The sequence below is a fragment of the Anopheles gambiae genome, chromosome X, assembly GCF_943734735.2.
Source record: "Anopheles gambiae chromosome X, idAnoGambNW_F1_1, whole genome shotgun sequence".
In the NCBI taxonomy this organism is placed as follows: Eukaryota; Metazoa; Arthropoda; class Insecta; order Diptera; family Culicidae; genus Anopheles; species Anopheles gambiae.
Window position 1 is genome coordinate 22339461 of NC_064600.1, and position 19743 is coordinate 22359203.

General features: G+C 40.0%; 1 protein-coding gene across 4 annotated transcripts in view; it reads left to right on the forward strand.

Annotated features, from left to right (window-relative positions):
• The window catches only part of LOC11175855 (uncharacterized), a 206123-nt gene that overhangs the window by 63888 nt on the left and 122492 nt on the right, over positions 1 to 19743 (forward strand). For all 4 annotated transcript variants that reach the window (XM_061641036.1, XM_061641042.1, XM_061641049.1 and 1 more), the window contains exon 3: positions 4955 to 5064. In XM_061641036.1, coding sequence (XP_061497020.1) covers positions 4955 to 5064 — 110 coding nt within the window. The remainder of the gene's footprint in view (positions 1 to 4954; positions 5065 to 19743) is intronic.

Below are 19743 nucleotides of genomic sequence, written 5' to 3' on the forward strand. Positions count from 1 at the left end.
GGCGACGGCTGACAGCGATTGGCCGTCTGAGGCCGCGGGGCCATGGGGATTCTCAACGCTCATTTTCTCAAGCACTCATGAGTGCTTTAGAGAAAACCTCGTTCTCAGCGTTTGTCGAATCGGAACAAAATCGGTTTTGAGAATCTTTGAGAATCTTTGAGAAAGTTGATGATGCAGCGATCGGCTAACTGAAATATGAAAAATTGTGCTATTTGTTCATCAGAAATCATTTTGGAAAATGTATTCAATGTTTATAATTAAAAACGTTAAAAAATATGCGATTAAAAACTGTTTTTCTATTTAAAGCTCTAAATAAAGCTTGAGTGTCTATATCAGTCTCTCAGGGTGAGAAAAAACTGACGACGGCTACGGTTAAACCTCAGGCGAGGGGTATGAGGCGGAGCCAGGGACGGGTAGCTCGACGAGCTGCTTGACAAATTTGCCGTTGGAGGGAAAAAGATGGCATGATAAAATTCTCCGAACGGCATGATTTCTTCCGTCGCTTTGCGCAGCGGGCAGAGCGATCGAAAACTTCTCATACTCAACCTGCAAACATATTTCACAGCCCATGGCTGTGAAATATTTCGCATTCAAAATTGTTGCAATTCAAAAGCATGCATCATCATCATCATCATCATCATCATCATCTAATATTTCGAAATTTTCAGCGCTGAAATTTTTGGATTGAAATATTTCTTCGATCGGAATCCAAACGTTTTCCCTGACATTTCTGCTCGCTTTTTCGATCGCTTTTCACGGAAAGCGATCGAAAATCCGAGCTCAAAACTGCTCGATTTTGTCGTGCGGGTCTTGATCGATTGAAGCGTTTACGGTCGCTCGAGAGAGCGCGCTGTGTTTATGTGTTTATCTCTTTCTGACAAAAAGCTCCGGTACGCGACCGTGTTGGCGCAAAAATGATAGTGGCCGGAAAATAGTTAACACCCACGATCTCCTTCTCCCCTCCTTCTCCTCTTCCCCATCCTATCACCTCGCTTTATCATTATTGGTTCTTGCTCTCTAGCTACATTGAGCGAGAGTTTGAGAAGTATTCGATCGCTTTGCGCAGCGGGTGTGTATGCAGCGGTCTCATCCGGTTTCAGTATTTTTTTTTTTTACTGAAACGGTTCAGTAACAGAATCTTTAACCGGTTTTTAGCATGTAAGTCAAGGTTTTACTAACTTTCAGAAAAATAATTTACTGAATGCATTTCAGTAATTTGCCTTTTCCTGTAAACCAGTAAATTAAGTGTCAAATTAGTCGTTTCACTGGATATCAGCGAAACAAATAACTGAAAATGCAGCAATTCATTCTGTCAAAACGACCTGTCAGTCAGAACATCAAAACGAAACAATACGGGGCCCACTTGGTCGTGATGCTCAAGAAGTTGATATGGTACGCGCTTACAGAGACCCTGGTAAAATTTCAGGTGAGATTTCGGCTTGCGGTATTAATTTGAAACAATTGACACTCGTGTTTTTGTGTAAGAGCGTTTCTACATGCACCGAGAAAGCAGCTGAGAAAATAACTGACAGCATACTTTGACAGCGACTGACAGCATTTTCGGTGAGAGAAATCTCCTCAGCATGCAAAGAACGATGGAGCTGAGAAAAAATTAAATTGGCAGTTTATGACGAACGATCAATTTTAGTTTGCATTTTTGCAGTCTAATAATCGTAGAGATATTATTAGAAAGTAAAAGTAAGTTTTTTGACCTCAGTTTAGCGACTAAAATGGATTTTTTCAACATCATTTTAAAAGCCTCATCTCGACGCATTTCGGAGCTTCTACACACACCGGCGTGAGAAACCGGTAGTCAATTTTCTCACAGCCATCTCTCACCTGCAGCCTCGGTGTATGTAGAAACGCTCTAACATCTTTGCACAACAAAAACCATGTATGAACATGAAATGAGGGACTGGCAATCTCTACGCCTCAATAAAGTACTCAATTTTAAAGAAATGTTTCGTCACTTTTTAACCGTTATCAATCAATGAAAAATCAGTAATATGAGAATAGCATTACTGTGATTTCATTAAACAAGCTGTCATTTTGGTGAGCACCGAGCATTACTAAATGATTCCGTAAACATTATTTTTACTGAAAAGATTACTGAATTTTCAGCTAAAAAAACTTCGGTATAATTTTACTGAAGTTCAGTAAAAAAGTGTTCTGTGTACGGTTTGTGCCGGTACACACATAGACAATTTTTGCTTACACGTGTAGCTATGAAGACTGCAATGTTCGTCGAACGCGCGTATTGTCACATTCTTCCGGTATCACGGTATTAATACACGATGCGCAATCTCAGATTTCGCATATGTTCGTTTTATCAAAACATATGTCATTTCGCGTAGTCAACTCTGAGCTTTAAACGTCATTTCCATACAATTTCAGATTGCGCCAAGATTGCGTATAAATTTTCAAGATTAAATGTCCGAGATATATAAATTTATTTTGACAGATAAATATATCAAACCGATCCGTTTGACAGATAAATATATGCGCAATCTGAGATTGCGCATCGTCTATTTAGTCATAGATGTGTGTGATATATTTAGTCATAGATATATATCTGTGAATTCACAGAAAACACTTTCCTTTGTGCCAGGTGCCAGATTTTGAATGACATTGGGGTCCTTTCTGTTTTAAGTTGGTAGGCTGAAATTTCAGGCTGTCAGCTGTTTGCATTTTATAGCAGTTTTTGAGCTGCTATCTAAGTATGTATAATATAGAGGTGGGCTTATCCCAAGGTGTGTGCACTTAAAAGGCTGATTTTTATCGCTTCTGTTTTGAATGAAGATTTTAAGACTGTTTTATGTATTCGCCAAGCCTCCAGAAAGCTTGTTTGAACAAAATATTTCACCCATCCTGTCTGTTGGAACCTTATAACAGCGGCTTAGGGTGGTTCCAACGACCTGTCAATATTATCGTTAGGAAGAGAGAAAAAGAGGAAAACAGAGGAGAAAAAGAGAGAGAATATGCAACAAAATAGCATAAAAAGGGTTCGGAAGACAAACCGCGGGAGTATTACCAAATAACCAGCGGAATAAAGAGACCAATTTTTTGGCAACATCTTACGAGTAAAACTAAAACTATCGAAGTGTTCGGCATTAAATTATTTTTCCGCTTGGTTTTCTAAGGCCGCGGGGCCATGGGGATTCTCAGCGCTCATTTTCTCAAGCACTCATGAGTGCTTTTGAGAAATCCTCGTTCTCAGCGTTTGTCGAATCGGAACAAAATCAGTTTTGAGAATCTTTGAGAATCTTTGAGAAAGTTGACAATGCAGCGATCGGCTAACTGAAATATGAGCAATTGTGCTATTTGTTTTTCGATAAGCACTTTGGAAAATGTATTCAATATTAATAATTGAAAAAAAATAAAAAAACCTGCGATCTAAAACATATTTTCTATTGAAAGCTCCAAATAAAATTTGAGTGGCGTTATCAGTTTCTCAGAGTGAGAAAAATTAACAACGGTCACGAGCTCGCGTCTGAGAATAAGTTTTGAGTACTTGAGAAACTTAAATGAGTGTTTGAGAATGTTTTCTCAGCTTGAGGAAGCCCCATGGCCCCGCGGCCTAACACTGTCAAAAAGTGATGTTCAAATTTGGCTTTAAAAACTCATGCTATAAGACCACCTGGACCACATACATTTTGATTCTGGATTCGATCACCAGACTCCCCAGATGAGGCCACCCAGTCAGACAAATCGAACTTAATCTACCACTATCTTACCGCTAAATTACCGGTAATTTAAGAGTAATTTAATGGTAAATTAGCAGTCGTTAATATACCCATTCGAGAAGCTTTGACAGATCCTCTCAATTACTCTATTTTGTTTTATTATTTTATTCGGCCAAATTGTTAATAAATAACACGAAATTTATTATGTTACGGTTTAATGGTTATATTCAATCATTTTCCTTGACTTATACAAACGATTACAATGTATTTTATTTTGGCAGACTCGACATGAACAGCCGCTTCACCCGAGGAAGGTGATGTACAAATAACACTAATAAACGCAATTTCTCGGCTGTTTTTTACATTCAACAGTTTTGAACACACCGCCGACGTCTTTTCCACTAAAAGATCATTAAAACAATACATTTTTTGTTCTAATTTACATCTTTTCACTGACAACAAACGACATCACTTCGTACCGCTAAATTGCTCTTAAATTACTGTTATGGCAGACACAAAACTGCTCGAATGGGTAAATGAACAGAAGGCTGTCTGACTGGGCAGACTCTATAATGCACCTTGGGATAAATGTAAACACCACATTGTGTTGCCATTTTTTTGAGCAGGTACTCGAATCTAATTCTAGCTTAGAGCCAGGTGTATGGATATTAGGAGGTGAAGTGCTTCAGAGCAAATTGACAAATCACGACTTATAACAATATATAACAATATATACAATATAATACACGATATAACAATACTATGATCTCTGGTATTAAAATCGGGAAGGGCTGAAGGGGGGTATAGAAAATTGTATGCAATTTGACATAACAATTCTCAATGATGGTGCCAGGCTAATGTGCTAACAATTCACCTTCTTAATAAATACACCTTGGCATTGAGGCTACAATAATCTAGACTGCAAATTGCAGGCTAGTTTTTTGTGTGGTTTCGTATGGAGTGTTTACAAGATGTCAGCCTCCAACAGCCAAACTCCATACAAAAAGCTGACTAGAATCGTGAACGGCCCCATTGGCAGTTTCCCGCTTTTTTTGTTTCTATCTTGTGAATCGCGTCTAATCGCCTCGCAATAATCCGGTTTCAGAATGCTTGGGTGTAGCTAGTGTAGACAATACCAAAAAAGAAAATAAATTTTAACATGTTTTAATACAAACTAAAAAAATCACAGAAAAATGAGTGGCGTTTTGGATAAGATGGATGAATGATTGATTTGTGTTGAATCCTAATTGTTATTTTCTAATTTTTTGCAGATGGACAATCAACAGTCAATGTTCAGCTCGTATTAAGAAAATACGTGGAAAGGGGTAGTGCGGTGGCACTGTATTGTGAAAACGACGTATTACCCGATATTTTGTACAAAGTAAGCGATCATGTCTTGTGTATTTCATGTTGATAAAATGTATGTGTTTGTTATGATATGTATACATAAATAAATAGATAAATATATATAATAAAGAATATATATATATATATACAGGTCAAGGCCTGCCTGTACCCACTTATGGGCTTGGCTTTCAGTGACTTATTGATTCCCCCCCTAGCAGGATTGTCAGTCCTACGTATGGCGGCGCGGTCTATTTGGGGATTGAACCCATGACGGGCATGTTGTTAAGTCGTACGAGTTGACGACTGTACTACGAGACCGGCTCATATTTATATTTAAGGATGGCTCTATCCCGATAGGTCGACCCTATCGGGATAGAGCCATCCTTATATGGCTCTATCCCGAAGGTGCTGCGGACGCTCATGTACTTGAAGGAAGCAAGCCAAGTTTGGACAGTCCTGGAAGTATGCTTAGAATCGTTGTCTTGCATAAACATCCCAGACCGAGGAAGGTTTTTCCTAGCGTGTGATAGCAAATGAGTATCAAGAATATCTCGATACCCAAACCGATTCAAATTACCGTGGATTCGAACCAACGGACCCATCCCATAGTAGGAGAAGCATCCCCACACCATGAGACTACCACCGCCATGCTTAAAAGTTTTGAAGCAGTATTTTGGATCAAGAGCACAATTAACAGGGCGCCGAACCAACCTGCGTCCGTCCGACCCCTGTCGATTGAATTTCGACTCGTCTGACCACAAAACCCTGTGCCAATCCTGTTCATCGAAGAACATGTGCTCAATTGCAAATAACACCCGTGCGTTTTTATGCGCAGGTGTTAAATTGGGCACTTTGAGTGGCACTCGCGCGAGTAGCCCGGCACTGACCAATCTTCGCTAAACTGTTCTCGGCGTCACCGCCAATTTCAGTCTGCCTCGGATCTCTGGTGCCGAGCTAAACAGATGTTTCTTCGATATGTTAACAATCATACGGTCTTCCTCCGCCGTGGTCTTCCGAGGACGTTCGTGTGACTTGCGCGTTTCGGTTGTCCGAAGCGCGTTTGCCACAAAAGTGCGCGATTGTTCCATGACGAACTCGATCGTTCTACGCTTAATGCTCGCAGGCGCCATTCGGTAAATGATGTGGCGCTGATAATCGGTACAATGTTTACCTCGACCCATTGTAATAAAAATTGCTTGCTTCGTTCGAACACACACACACACAAACACACACACACACACACAAACACATATATATATATATATATATATATATATATATATATATATATATATATATATATATATATATATATATATATATATATATATGTATATATATATATAGTGCTATCTCTATAAACTTCTCAAGTTCAGAACGATGGAGTCTATCAGCTGTTGCCTGTATCGCAGCAATAACAACAACAACAAATTCTGCAGTTACAACAGCAGATTTAGCAACTACAACAGCAGATACAAATGTTGCTCTCAGCACAGCCCCTGCAGCAACAGAAAGTGCAGCAGCGGCAGGCTCCGCAGCAGGTTCAACAGCATCAGCCTCTGCAGCAGGTTCAACAGCATCAGCCTCAGTAGCAGATTCAGCAAAAACAATTTCACTAGCAGGTTCAGCAGCGAACGCACCAAGAAGCAGCCGAAAATTCAACAACATGCAACAGCGTCACACAACACCTGTAGAAAATTATACCGGGTGTGAAAATGAGAGGAAAATTGTGATATTGGGAGTAGGATAAAATAACGTGTAGGCGGTTGATTTTACATTTATAATTCATTATATAGTTTAGCTAATCTTCCTCTAATTCCCTGTTTATATTCTAGCCTTCAACTGTTGTCTGTTCCTAAAGGCACGGTCTATTCGGGGCTTGAACTCATGATGGGCATGTTGTTAAGTCGTACGAGTTGATGACTGTACCACCAGACCGGCCGTTACATAATCCCGTTACGATAATCCCATAATTCATGCCATAATAAAATATAATTCAAATAAAATACATAAATAGAAATTCAAACAACACCCCTGTGCATGAATTCGACATGGACACATAGCCTTCAACGTCATCACAATTTTTCGCAAGAAACTGGAACTCATTACCTTTCTAACAGATCAGGATATCGATACAATGACCAACACCGAAACACACTTAAAGCCAAACCTAAGCTTCAGTTTGTCAGGATATAGTTTTATCAGACTGGACCGACCTTCAATGCGAAAAGGACGAATTGCTATTTTCGTGAAGAGAAACATCTAATTTAAGGCGCTACCTTTACCAAATGTAACGTTTGATGAAGCTGCTGGCGTTGAAATAACTTCAGATCAGGGTAATTTATACGTTTATAAAATTCAATTTATAAGTTTTACGCTGTATACTGTCCCAGACAAGCCAAAAAGTCGAATGGTACCATCGCTGCGCTTAAACAAGACCTAATACTGCTCGCTGGTCTTAATCGGAACCTGATTATATCCGGAGACCTCAATGCGAAACATGTGAACTGGAGAAATGCTCGCAGAAATAAGAACGGTGAAATACTTTTGGAGGTGCTGCAAACAGGCCTTCTATCAATGTCTTTCCAAGCGTCGCCAACCTTCATAAATGGCAGGAGTTACTCAACACCAGGCTTCTTTCTATCTAACATGGAGAGAAAATTAGACGACCCGACAACGGTACAAGCACTATTATCCGACCATCTTCCAATAGTTGGGACCATCTCTGAAGTAGCCAGAATCAACACAAGATGACGAATAAATTATCGTGAGGCTGATTGGAATAGATTTGAATCATGGGTGGAAACCTATATCGTAACAAATGCTCCTCTCAACAACTTAAGCGAAATCGATGCAGCTCTTGTGAGTATAACGAACATCTTCAAAGATGCTGAGGTTCAGTCTATTGTCTACTGTTAAATCTCGTGAACAATTACTTCAGATTGACAGTGGTACTAAGCGCTTCATTTCTTTGAAAAACTATCATAAGAAGTGTTTTGCACGTTCAGGAAATATGTCTCACTATATTCTGTATAGCTCCTAAGAAATGAAAACTTTGCAAATAGTATAAGAAATTTAACAAAAGTTTCCCATCCATTAAAGAAAGCTGTTTAAGTTCTCAAAACTCGTCCAAAACCAATTCCTCTTCTCACAAATGATGCAAGGGTACTTTTCACTCCCAGCGAAAAGGCAAAAGGGTTAGCAGAAAAGTTTGCTGCAGCTCATGTAACTGGAAGCAACCTGCAAAGCACTCATGAACAGGAGGTCACTTTAGCTAGATCTAGGATCATGGAGGCTCCAATCATAGTGCCTGACTCTGAACTAACTTACCAGTCAAGAGTTGTCTCAATACCTAAGATACATTCCAAATTTCAAGGCACCAGGAATAGATCAAATTTTCAACATAATGTTAAAACCCGTAGGAAACAGAGCTATCTACCTCATTTCAAATATTTTTAATACCTGTCTACGGCAGGGATACTTCCCCAGGGATTGAAAATCGGCAAAAGTTTTACTAGTTACCGTGGAATCTCATTGTTATCAGTGCTGAATAAACTGTTTGAGCGAGTTATTTACTCCAGAATTAATAAATTCTGTGAAGAGGGTAGTGTGCTGGCTGAAGTGCAGTTTGGCTTTCGCACTGGTCATTCCACCGCTCAACTATTACAGCGTGTTATTAACATAATCAACGAAAAGAAGCGCTCTAGTTGTTCAACAGCTATGGCGTTGCTTGAAATTGAGAAGGCCTTTCTTAAGTATGCCATAAGTAAGTATTGTATGCCATTAAGGCTTACTGTATAAACTAAGTAAGTATAACTTCTCGGTTTATATGGTAAGAATAATCAAAGACTATCTCGATGATCGTTGCTCTGAGGTTCACATTAGTTGTGAAAAATCGCAGTGGTATTCCAACGGAGCAGGTTTTGGGTCCACTTTTGTACAGCTTGTACACCTCAGATCTTCCTGATCTGTTGAACAACACTCAACTATGTCTTTATGCTGATGACACTGCAATTCTTTACTCACATAAGGTAAGATCCTTCCTAAAGGGTGCTCTTCAGTGAGGACTTGATACGTACACAAAGTACCAACAAGACCAGAAAATTCAAGATATTATAACACGCTGTAATATTTGAGCGGTGGAATGACCAGTGCGAAAGCCAAACTGCACTTCAGCCAGCACACTACCCTCTTCACAGAATTTATTAATTCTGGAGTAAATAACTCGCTCAAACAGTTTATTCAGCACTGATAACAATGAGATTCCACGGTAACTAGTAAAACTTTTGCCGATTTTCAATCCCTGGGGAAGTATCCCTGCCGTAGACAGGTATTAAAAATATTTGAAATGAGGTAGATAGCTCTGTTTCCTACGGGTTTTAACATTATGTTGAAAATTTGATCTATTCCTGGTGCCTTGAAATTTGGAATGTATCTTAGGTATTGAGACAACTCTTGACTGGTAAGTTAGTTCAGAGTCAGGCACTATGATTGGAGCCTCCATGATCCTAGATCTAGCTAAAGTGACCTCCTGTTCATGAGTGCTTTGCAGGTTGCTTCCAGTTACATGAGCTGCAGCAAACTTTTCTGCTAACCCTTTTGCCTTTTCGCTGGGAGTGAAAAGTACCCTTGCATCATTTGTGAGAAGAGAAATTGGTTTTGGACGGGTTTTGAGAACTTAAACAGCTTTCTTTAATGGATGGGAACCTTTTGTTAAATTTCTTATACTATTTGCAAAGTTTTCATTTCTTAGGAGCTATACAGAATATAGTGAGACATATTTCCTGAACGTGCAAAACACTTCTTATGATAGTTTTTCAAAGAAATGAAGCGCTTAGTACCACTGTCAATCTGAAGTAATTGTTCACGAGATTTAACAGTAGACAATAGACTGAACCTCAGCATCTTTGAAGATGTTCGTTATACTCACAAGAGCTGCATCGATTTCGCTTAAGTTGTTGAGAGGAGCATTTGTTACGATATAGGTTTCCACCCATGATTCAAATCTATTCCAATCAGCCTCACGATAATTTATTCGTCATCTTGTGTTGATTCTGGCTACTTCAGAGATGGTCCCAACTATTGGAAGATGGTCGGATAATAGTGCTTGTACCGTTGTCGGGTCGTCTAATTTTCTCTCCATGTTAGATAGAAAGAAGCCTGGTGTTGAGTAACTCCTGCCATTTATGAAGGTTGGCGACGCTTGGAAAGACATTGATAGAAGGCCTGTTTGCAGCACCTCCAAAAGTATTTCACCGTTCTTATTTCTGCGAGCATTTCTCCAGTTCACATGTTTCGCATTGAGGTCTCCGGATATAATCAGGTTCCGATTAAGACCAGCGAGCAGTATTAGGTCTTGTTTAAGCGCAGCGATGGTACCATTCGACTTTTTGGCTTGTCTGGGACAGTATACAGCGTAAAGCTTATAAATTGAATTTTATAAACGTATAAATTACCCTGATCTGAAGTTATTTCAACGCCAGCAGCTTCATCAAACGTTACATTTGGTAAAGGTAGCGCCTTAAATTAGATGTTTCTCTTCACGAAAATAGCAATTCGTCCTTTTCGCATTGAAGGTCGGTCCAGTCTGATAAAACTATATCCTGACAAACTGAAGCTTAGGTTTGGCTTTAAGTGTGTTTCGGTGTTGGTCATTGTATCGATATCCTGATCTGTTAGAAAGGTAATGAGTTCCAGTTTCTTGCGAAAAATTGTGATGACGTTGAAGGCTATGTGTCCATGTCGAATTCATGCACAGGGGTGTTGTTTGAATTTCTATTTATGTATTTTAATTGAATTATATTTTATTATGGCATGAATTATGGGATTATCGTAACGGGATTATGTAACGGCCGGTCTGGTGGTACAGTCATCAACTCGTACGACTTAACAACATGCCCATCATGAGTTCAAGCCCCGAATAGACCGTGCCTTTAGGAACAGACAACAGTTGAAGGCTAGAATATAAACAGGGAATTAGAGGAAGATTAGCTAAACTATATAATGAATTATAAATGTAAAATCAACCGCCTACACGTTATTTTATCCTACTCCCAATATCACAATTTTCCTCTCATTTTCACACCCGGTATAATTTTCTACAGGTGTTGTGTGACGCTGTTGCATGTTGTTGAATTTTCGGCTGCTTCCAATCGCTGCTGAACCTGCTGGTGAAAATGTTTTTGCTGAATCTGCTACTGAGGCTGATGCTGTTGAACCTGCTGCAGAGGCTGATGCTGTTGAACCTGCTGCTGAGCCTGCCGCTGCTGCACTTTCTGTTGCTGCAGGGGCTGTGCTGAGAGCAACATTTGTATCTGCTGTTGTAGTTGCTAAATCTGCTGTTGTAACTGCAGAATTTGTTGTTGTTGTTATTGCTGCGATACAGGCAACAGCTGATAGACTCCATCGTTCTGAACTTGAGAAGTTTATGGAGATAGCACTGGCATGGCACTATCAACTGCATCTGGAGATAGTAGTGAGAGCTGTAACAGTTGGTATGGCAGGCGATAAAGGTGCGCTCCACAAAAAAGGATTAATCAACGCTGGGGTCGCAGGCTTGGGAGCCGGTTTATACTTGTTCTTATTACTAGGAGCTTGCTGTTTTGCTGTTGCACGATTTTGGACGAATGCGACGCGTGTTTTGCAGTTTTTGTTAAAGGGGCTGTGATTACAGTTGGCGCACCGGCGCTTATTTTCCTGCTCAACAAAACAATGCTTTGCAAATGTGATCCACCACATTTTAGACAGCGTGTTTTCATGGCGTAATTAGTTTGGCCATGTCCAAAACGCAGGCAGTTTCTGTATTGGATGACGTCATCTCGTTTTGACATGTAACGTTCCCACTGCATGCTGATCGAACCTAGCCGAGATACTTGAGGCACGCCAGGCTTGGTGATTGCTCCTTTGACAAAGGACACAAAAAAGTTCTTGAACGAGGCTAGCCTTGCCCGTTCACTGGAGAGAAAGCGCACTTCCGCTGGTTTAGGCAGCCCTGCTTCTTGCGTCCACTGTTATACCGTTTCAGAGTTTTCGAAACGCTATTTTTTCACAATAACTTTGAAGAACTTGTCTCCAGGAAAGTCATGCGAGTAGAAATCGCGTTGAAGTCCGGTGAGGCGATTTTTGAATAGTTTCCTTTTAACAAAACAAACCTGGCAGAAAGTTTACAAGAGTTTACCAACGCTGTAAGTGTATCAAATTCCTCCTCCGAAAGGTTGAATGCAACAATCGGAGGGATTTTTTCTTTCATCTCACTCACACTAGTCCCATTTTGAGGAAGGTCATTCCTTGAATCCGACGGTTCAACAAAAAAAAAAAAAAAACACGAAAAGGATAATTGGGTGTTTCTCATACATTGATGTACACAAAGGATATCCGTGTAAAAAAATATTCGACCGCATGTCCTCGGCGCGGAACAGTGTGTTCGAGAAATGTGCCGCAGATTCAACATCGCGTCCGATGAATTCAGGTATCATTAACGTTTTCAGGTATCATCAACGTTTTCAAGCATCATACCGCAGTCTTGGCTTTGGCTAAGACATATTCGGGATGGGGTCCCGCGGTCTTGAGATAAAGTGTGAAACCCTGTAAGCTAAGATATTTTTGTCTAGAATATATATATTTATTTTTTTATATACTTTTAAAGATATAATAGGTATCTAGTCTTCAAAGTTCAAGCTAAGAAATGAAAAACCAACATAAAAATCCTTTTCTGCTAATCCTTCTCTTTTATGCAACCTTTCGGCACGTTTAGTAGACATAATCAGGAGACCGTTATCAAGAAATTTTCATGGCTACCATTTTCATATCACACCACATGACACAGAGGCAAGTGACGGCATATTCGAATCGTTTCCGACACGTGGATGCAACGAGATTTAGAAGACGGAACACGAGGTGCAAGAAAGTATAAGCAACTCCTACCCTTTGGAGTGGCGTGTTCCAAGCGGGATTGTTGGCGTATTATTGCACCTATCGAAGGTGCTTACTTGTACCTTCCGGAATATCTCCAAAACTCTGGGTCGCTTATGGATGGCTACAGCCCAGGAATGTTCAGATTGACTCTTACTAAGTTCCACGCCTCGTGGCAAACGCGTCATCCAATGATTTTTTTTGTTCAATTATTTAAAGCAATTTGTACACTTGAATAGCTTCTCTACTGAATCACATAGATTACAATTTTAACGTAGTTATTTTATTTTTATCAAATCTGACGAAATTATCTTGATCCCTTATGCGTGGAAATACATTGGAGAAGCCAATATTACGTCGAGTAATACGAGATGTACGGCGACTTCATTGTCGTATCAAGCTCGCCAAGCTTTAATAGATAGGCCATGCTAACAGGTTGGCTGATAAGTCCCCGGTCTGACACATAGATGGCGCCGCTAGTATTAAATGTATATTATTTTTATATAGTACCAACCTTCAAACGATTCGTGTTAAAATTTAACGTCTGTATGTCAATTAGTTTGTGAGACAGAGCGTCTTTTGTCAAGCAACTTTTGTTATTGTGAAAAAAATGGAAAAAGACAACGCAACGTGCGAAAAGTCATTGAAAATGATGGCAAAAATTCATGAATTGGGCTTCGAATTGCTTCCCCACCCACCGTATTCTCCAGATCTGGCCCCCAGCGACTTTTTCTTGTTCTCAGACCTCAAAAGAATGCTCGCAGGGAAAAAATTTGGCTACAATGAAGAGGTGGTCGCCGAAACTGAGGCCTATTTTGAGGCAAAACCGAAGGAGTACTACCAAAATGGTATCAAAAAATTGGAAGGTCGTTATAATCGTTGTATCGCTCTTGAAGGGAACTATGTTGAATAATAAAAACGAATTTAGACAAAAAAATGTGTTTTTCTTTGTTAGACCCGGGACTTATCAGCCAACCTGTTACATCCATGGAAACGGACGACCCAGTCCGTAAACTGTTCTTTGGAACAGTGGCGGATTTAGCGTGTTGACCCTAAGGCCCAAAGCGGTAAACGGAGTAGGGCCCCCCTTAAGGTGTTGAACGAGGCTGGGGAGTGATTAGCTTTCTTCACGTGGTTTTGGATCAAGCACACTTTAATGTTTTGCCTGGGGTTTTGCTGGGGTAAGGGGGTTGGTCGGGCTCACTCCTTATTGGGCCCCCTATAGTCTATGAGTCCCTTAGTCCATGGAGCCTCTATCGTTCACGGAGGCCCGCAATGAGACTACTGTACACACCATATATGCTGGACTTTTCATCTACGGGGCCCGCTGCGGTCACTCAGTCTGCTTACCGTTAAATCCGCCATTACGGAGGGGGCGTAGTAGGTTTAATTTGAAGTGGCCAGATGGCACGGAGGCTTCAGCCATTAAGGCCAGTATAATGAACTGGCGAGGGCGAGAGGCCGTGAGCGGATTCGGACACTCCTTATTGCACGAAATAATTGTACAGCGTTGTTTCAATAAATTTGTTTGCACGAGAACGTAAAATACAGACGTTTACGTATCCAGCGTTCGCGGTGGCTGGAGTTGATGGGCGTACTTAGTACATGGCACAGGACAAGGGTCAGTGAAGGCGGCAAGTGCAGAAAGGATTCGAACTTCGTCATCCAGTTCATACAATTTTGTTTCATCTAAACTTGTTCAGCCAATAACCCGTTTTACATTTTACCTCTAAAATTTGAATAGGTCTACCGTCAGTACTGTCTAAGACCACTTCAGATTCTTGACTAGATAGTCCGTAACTAAGCCAACTTTACTATTTTATTCATTCCGCAAATCAACACCTCTAAACGTAAACAAAAGTGTGAATGACAGATAGCAAAACCAATGGCTACTCGAATCTGAAAGACCCAAATAACCAAATCGGCCTTAACCCACTGTAAAGCTACTTCAAACCCACGTGGATAAGTTGTGGTCGATTCAGTCGTTAATCCACCAAATTTTAGAACAATTGGAACTGTCAGTTCCGATCATATGTATTGACCTTGCACGCGCTTGGCTCATCTTTTCCAAACATGTTGACGAGAAAAAGATGGATCAAGGGGCTAAGGTCAAATGCTGAACATGATTTTAAAACATCTATTACTTTAACTCATTCACTTACATCAAAGCATAACTTCGGCATTATTATTTATAAATAAACTGTGCACTGACCAGCGAAATGAAAGAGTCCATTTGCAAGTCAACAAACACACACATCCACATCTTACACAATTATGTTTCACAACAAATGAACTTAAACACACACGTTTTATTGCTTCATTGCACAATTGTACACATTTTGGGATGATACATGTTGAGTAAATGAATTACCCGTGCATAAAAAACTGATTTTAACAAATATTGAAGTGGCCGCTTCTGTAGATGTGTGGTTTAACCCACCAAACTGACATTTTTTTGGCTTTTTTCAATGCAAATGGATTTTTAGTACAAGAAATTGGTGGCGTTTTCAATATCTTGGTTATTTGGGTAGTTATCCACCAGTAGAGAAAATTATCCACCAGTGGAAAACAAACTCCACCGGTGGATCGAACATATTAACCGATCGTATAAATTTTATCGACTTTCGTTGGCGATCAGGCCCAATGGTAGAAAATACATATGCGTACGAAAAATGGATTGGGCGGCAAGGAGACGTATAATTTATCTGTGAAGCTTGTATTGCAGGAAAACTCATTTGAACGCAATTTGTGACAAGTGAAGATCGAAGATCCAACAGATTATTGGAGCTTGTTCATTCTGATATTTGTGACCCTAGCACTCTTGTCGGTTTTGATGGTGAAAAATACTTTATTACCTCCATAGATGATTGGAGCAAGTTCAAAATGGTGTTTTTACTCAAGGCAAAGAGTGAATCTTTTGAAAAATTTCGTGACTTTGAAGCCATAATTTCTGCGAAATTTGGATAAAAAAAATCTAATTTGCGGTGTGATAACGGTACAGAATACACAGTATTAAATTTTTGATTTTTGCTAAGAAAAGGGAATACAAATCGAGGTTGTAGTTCCTTATACGCCGGAACAAAACAGTGTTAGTGAGCGGAAAAACAGAACCCTTTTAGAAATGGCTCGTGCTATGATGAAGGACTCCAATGTGGAGAATAGGCTTTGGGGGCCTGCAATCCAAACAGCCACTTACTTAACCAATAGATGTCCTGTGAAGGCTTTAGCTTCCAATTTGACACCATATGAAATTTGGAGCAAGGCAAAATGAAATGTTGACAAACTTAGAGTTTTTTGTGTAAATGTTCACGTGCATGTTCCAAAGGAAGTAATTGCACTACCAAGCCCAGTAATGGGCCGCAAGAAGCACATTATTGTCAAGAGGCGACCCGTTGTCCCTCTAAATGTGTTTCTTAACTTAGTGAATAATACTGGGAACTCATCAAAGACCGGAAGACAAGCCGATCAAAACTCTTTCGATGTATTAGAAACGATCGATGATCAAGAGATCAATACAAGCAGAGAGGTCATAAGCCCAACGACAAAACTACCACCACCGATCTTTATCTCAAGCACAATCGTAAGCGACGTGCACAAAAAAATAATCGCAGCTAGTGTAGTGATATACACCACCGCAGTTACAAACAACGGCACTCTGGTACGCACCACTACCAGTAATGATTTTAGAGCGGTAGTAAACTACCTAAAACATCGAACGCAAACTTTCATATGTAGGAACTGGACGAAGAGAAAACAACAAAAATAGTTTTGCTGGGCCTTACCGGTAAGCCAATCGAAGAGGTCACACAAATACTTAAAGATAAAAAAGTCACACCAGTGGCGATCAAAAAACTGGGCATAAAAAAGAAGCGGTACGACGACCAAGCTGTGTACCTTTTACACTTTCAACGAGGCTCCGTGGATATGAAAGTGTTGCGTTCGATAACAGCATCTGAGCATCAAGTAGTGAAGTGCCGCTATTTTTCAAACAACAATTCAATCATGCTGTTGCCAAAGCAGTTCTGAAAGCCGAACTAGACCACCACGATCAGCCAGGTTAAAGCCGCTCCCGAATATTGAGCGAATGAAAGCGAGTGGCACCGCAAGAAGAAGTGGCCAGTTGCGATCAAGAATCGAGAGAAAGAACACGGGATTTTTTTAACGCGCGTGTGTGCTAGAGAAAAATAAATACTTTTGCTGGATTAAGGCAAGCAGCGAGATTAACGCGAGTCTTTTATTTTATCACTAGTGCGTTGTTAAAGAAACCGTCAATATTTAGTCGCAAATTTCTACATTAAAAAAATCCCCTGTGTTTATTGTGTTGAGCATAAGCTCGGATTAAGAGCAACACAACGTATCTAAACTCGGATCAAGAGTAGCAGTACGATTAGTCTACAATCCAGGGAGATGACGTGGCATACGTGTGAGCTGTTAGAGGATAGAGCAAAACCATCAACGTCTCCAAACCCAACGAAGACAACCAGAAGCTTCCCTATGAGTATAGCTCGTCAAAATATGTTGCTAAATCTGTTAGCTATAGAAGAAACAATGGAACTGGCCGAGCTAGAAAGACGAAAACAGTCAACAAGACGTAAATATGAGGTCCTGCTGGCTGAATTGGACAAAATGGAGTCGCTGGTAGATTTGCCACGGATCCGTGCCACCACGGATCACGCTATTTCCGCGTGGATTGAACCTGAAGAGCCAAGGCACGTTAGGCGGCAACCGGGAGAGCCAAGGTTCATTCGGTGCAAAAAACCCGAGCTCCATTCCACCCCCCCACTCCATTCTTCCAAATGCCTCTGAGGTAACTGAAACGTTTAAATCGACCAGCTTATTATAGCTTGTTTGTATGTGCGTGAATCTGGAGAAAATCAGCTTTTTTATTAATCTATGAGGATGATGTGCTTTTGATTGGACAAATGCAACAATTGTCACTTATACTTCTTTTAAATCTTAGTTTTTTCACAAACTAAGCAAATGCTTTTGACACCTGTTTAAGTTCATGTAAAGACTTGTTTGGACGACATACAAGACTATTCCCTGTTTCCAACCCTTCGGGTTGTGTCATGTCATTTGGTGCATTATCATACCCTTCTGATTTGCCACTGCTAAGATCGTTCGCAAAGTGTCAAGTCTAGTAGAGGGTGAATATGTTTCAAAATAATCAAAACCTTATCGTTGGCTAAACCCCCTCGCCACCAATCTTACTTTATAGTGATCTTCAGAATATAGTGTGATTAAAAAATTTTGGAAATTTAAAATATGCCAGCAATATGCCATATCGTATCGAAAGCCTTTGTTGAATCTAGTAATACCAATCCGGTTGATTTTTTTAAATTCCTTTTAGCAACTATGTCACTCTTTAGCCTGTCTAGTTGATGAATTGTAAGTCCTGGTTGGAAATCATATTACGATTTTTGTTATCTGTGTGCTTTCTTAATTTGTGGGACATTATTGTCGATTGTGGAGGGATTATTGTTAGTATTTATTGGATGGTATGTGGGTGAGTCTGGATGAAATATAGAAAATTGACCTTTTTGCTATTCATCAAAGACAGATCATCAAGATCTGTCTAATCGATATGATTTATAGTTAGCGACTTTAAATGTTTGACCAGGTTGGAGAAATGTTTCACACACTACCACAACATCAATATTATATTTTGCTAGATAAATTATAAGATCCCCTTTTTTTTTGTTGGTAATGCTATTAGCATTTCAGTATGAAATTACAACGTCGGTTTGACTTTCCATCACGGAAAGCGATATTTTGAACAATCTTGAAGACAGTGGTCTTGATCCTAATGAATTTGATCCTCCTTATTTGTACAGTTTCTCTAGCAAGAGAAAGTTTATTTAACAATTTCGATTATTTGATCGGAATTAAATAGATCGTTTTGGTTACTGCTCGAAGTTTTGGCGTAGGAACTAGCACATTTAACTTTGTGCTTAGGTATAACTCCATCCGTTGAGTTCTTAGCCACCGCACAGTTTGATAAACCATGATGTTCGGCACATTTAACGCACATTGGTGAACGGTAACAATTAGCTGCTACGTGTCCAAAGTTTTGGCAGTTCTTGCACTGCGTGATTGAATTGCTGTTTGAAAAATAGCACCACTTTACTACTTGATGCTCAGATGCTGTTATCGAACGCAACACTTTCATATCCACGGAGCCTTGTTGAAAGTGTAAATGTACACAGCTTGGTCGTCGTACCGCTTCTTTTTTATGCCCATTTGTCCTTCAATACCAACCAGTGTCAACTTAGATTGAGAATCGTTTGCAAATGCTAAAGGATGAAAAATGCAATAGGGTGGATAAGCTATATCGAGAACTAATTGGATGCTTAATGTATGGAACTTTGACAACTAGGTCGAACTTGTGTACAGCAGTGCATTATTTTAGCCAATTTCAATGTTGCCCCACAGACCAAGATTGGTATCATCTAAAACGAGTATTGCGCTACGTGCATGGTACTTTGGACATCGGTTTACATTTCGAAGGTAATGAGAATCTTTCAGCTATCGAAGCATATTCGGATACTGATTGGGGAAACAATGCGATCGATCGGCGTTCGCTGACTGGCTATGTTTTCAAAGTTTACGGTAGTACGGTGAGTTGGTCAACAAAGAAACAAACAACATTTATATAATCTTCAACAGAAGCAGAACTTATAGCATTGTGCATGACGGCATGCCAAGGCATTAGGCTAATACGATTGCAGGAGGATCTTGACATCAAACTGGATATTCCTGTACTGTACCATGAAGACCAACAATCGGCGATTCGAGTCATGGG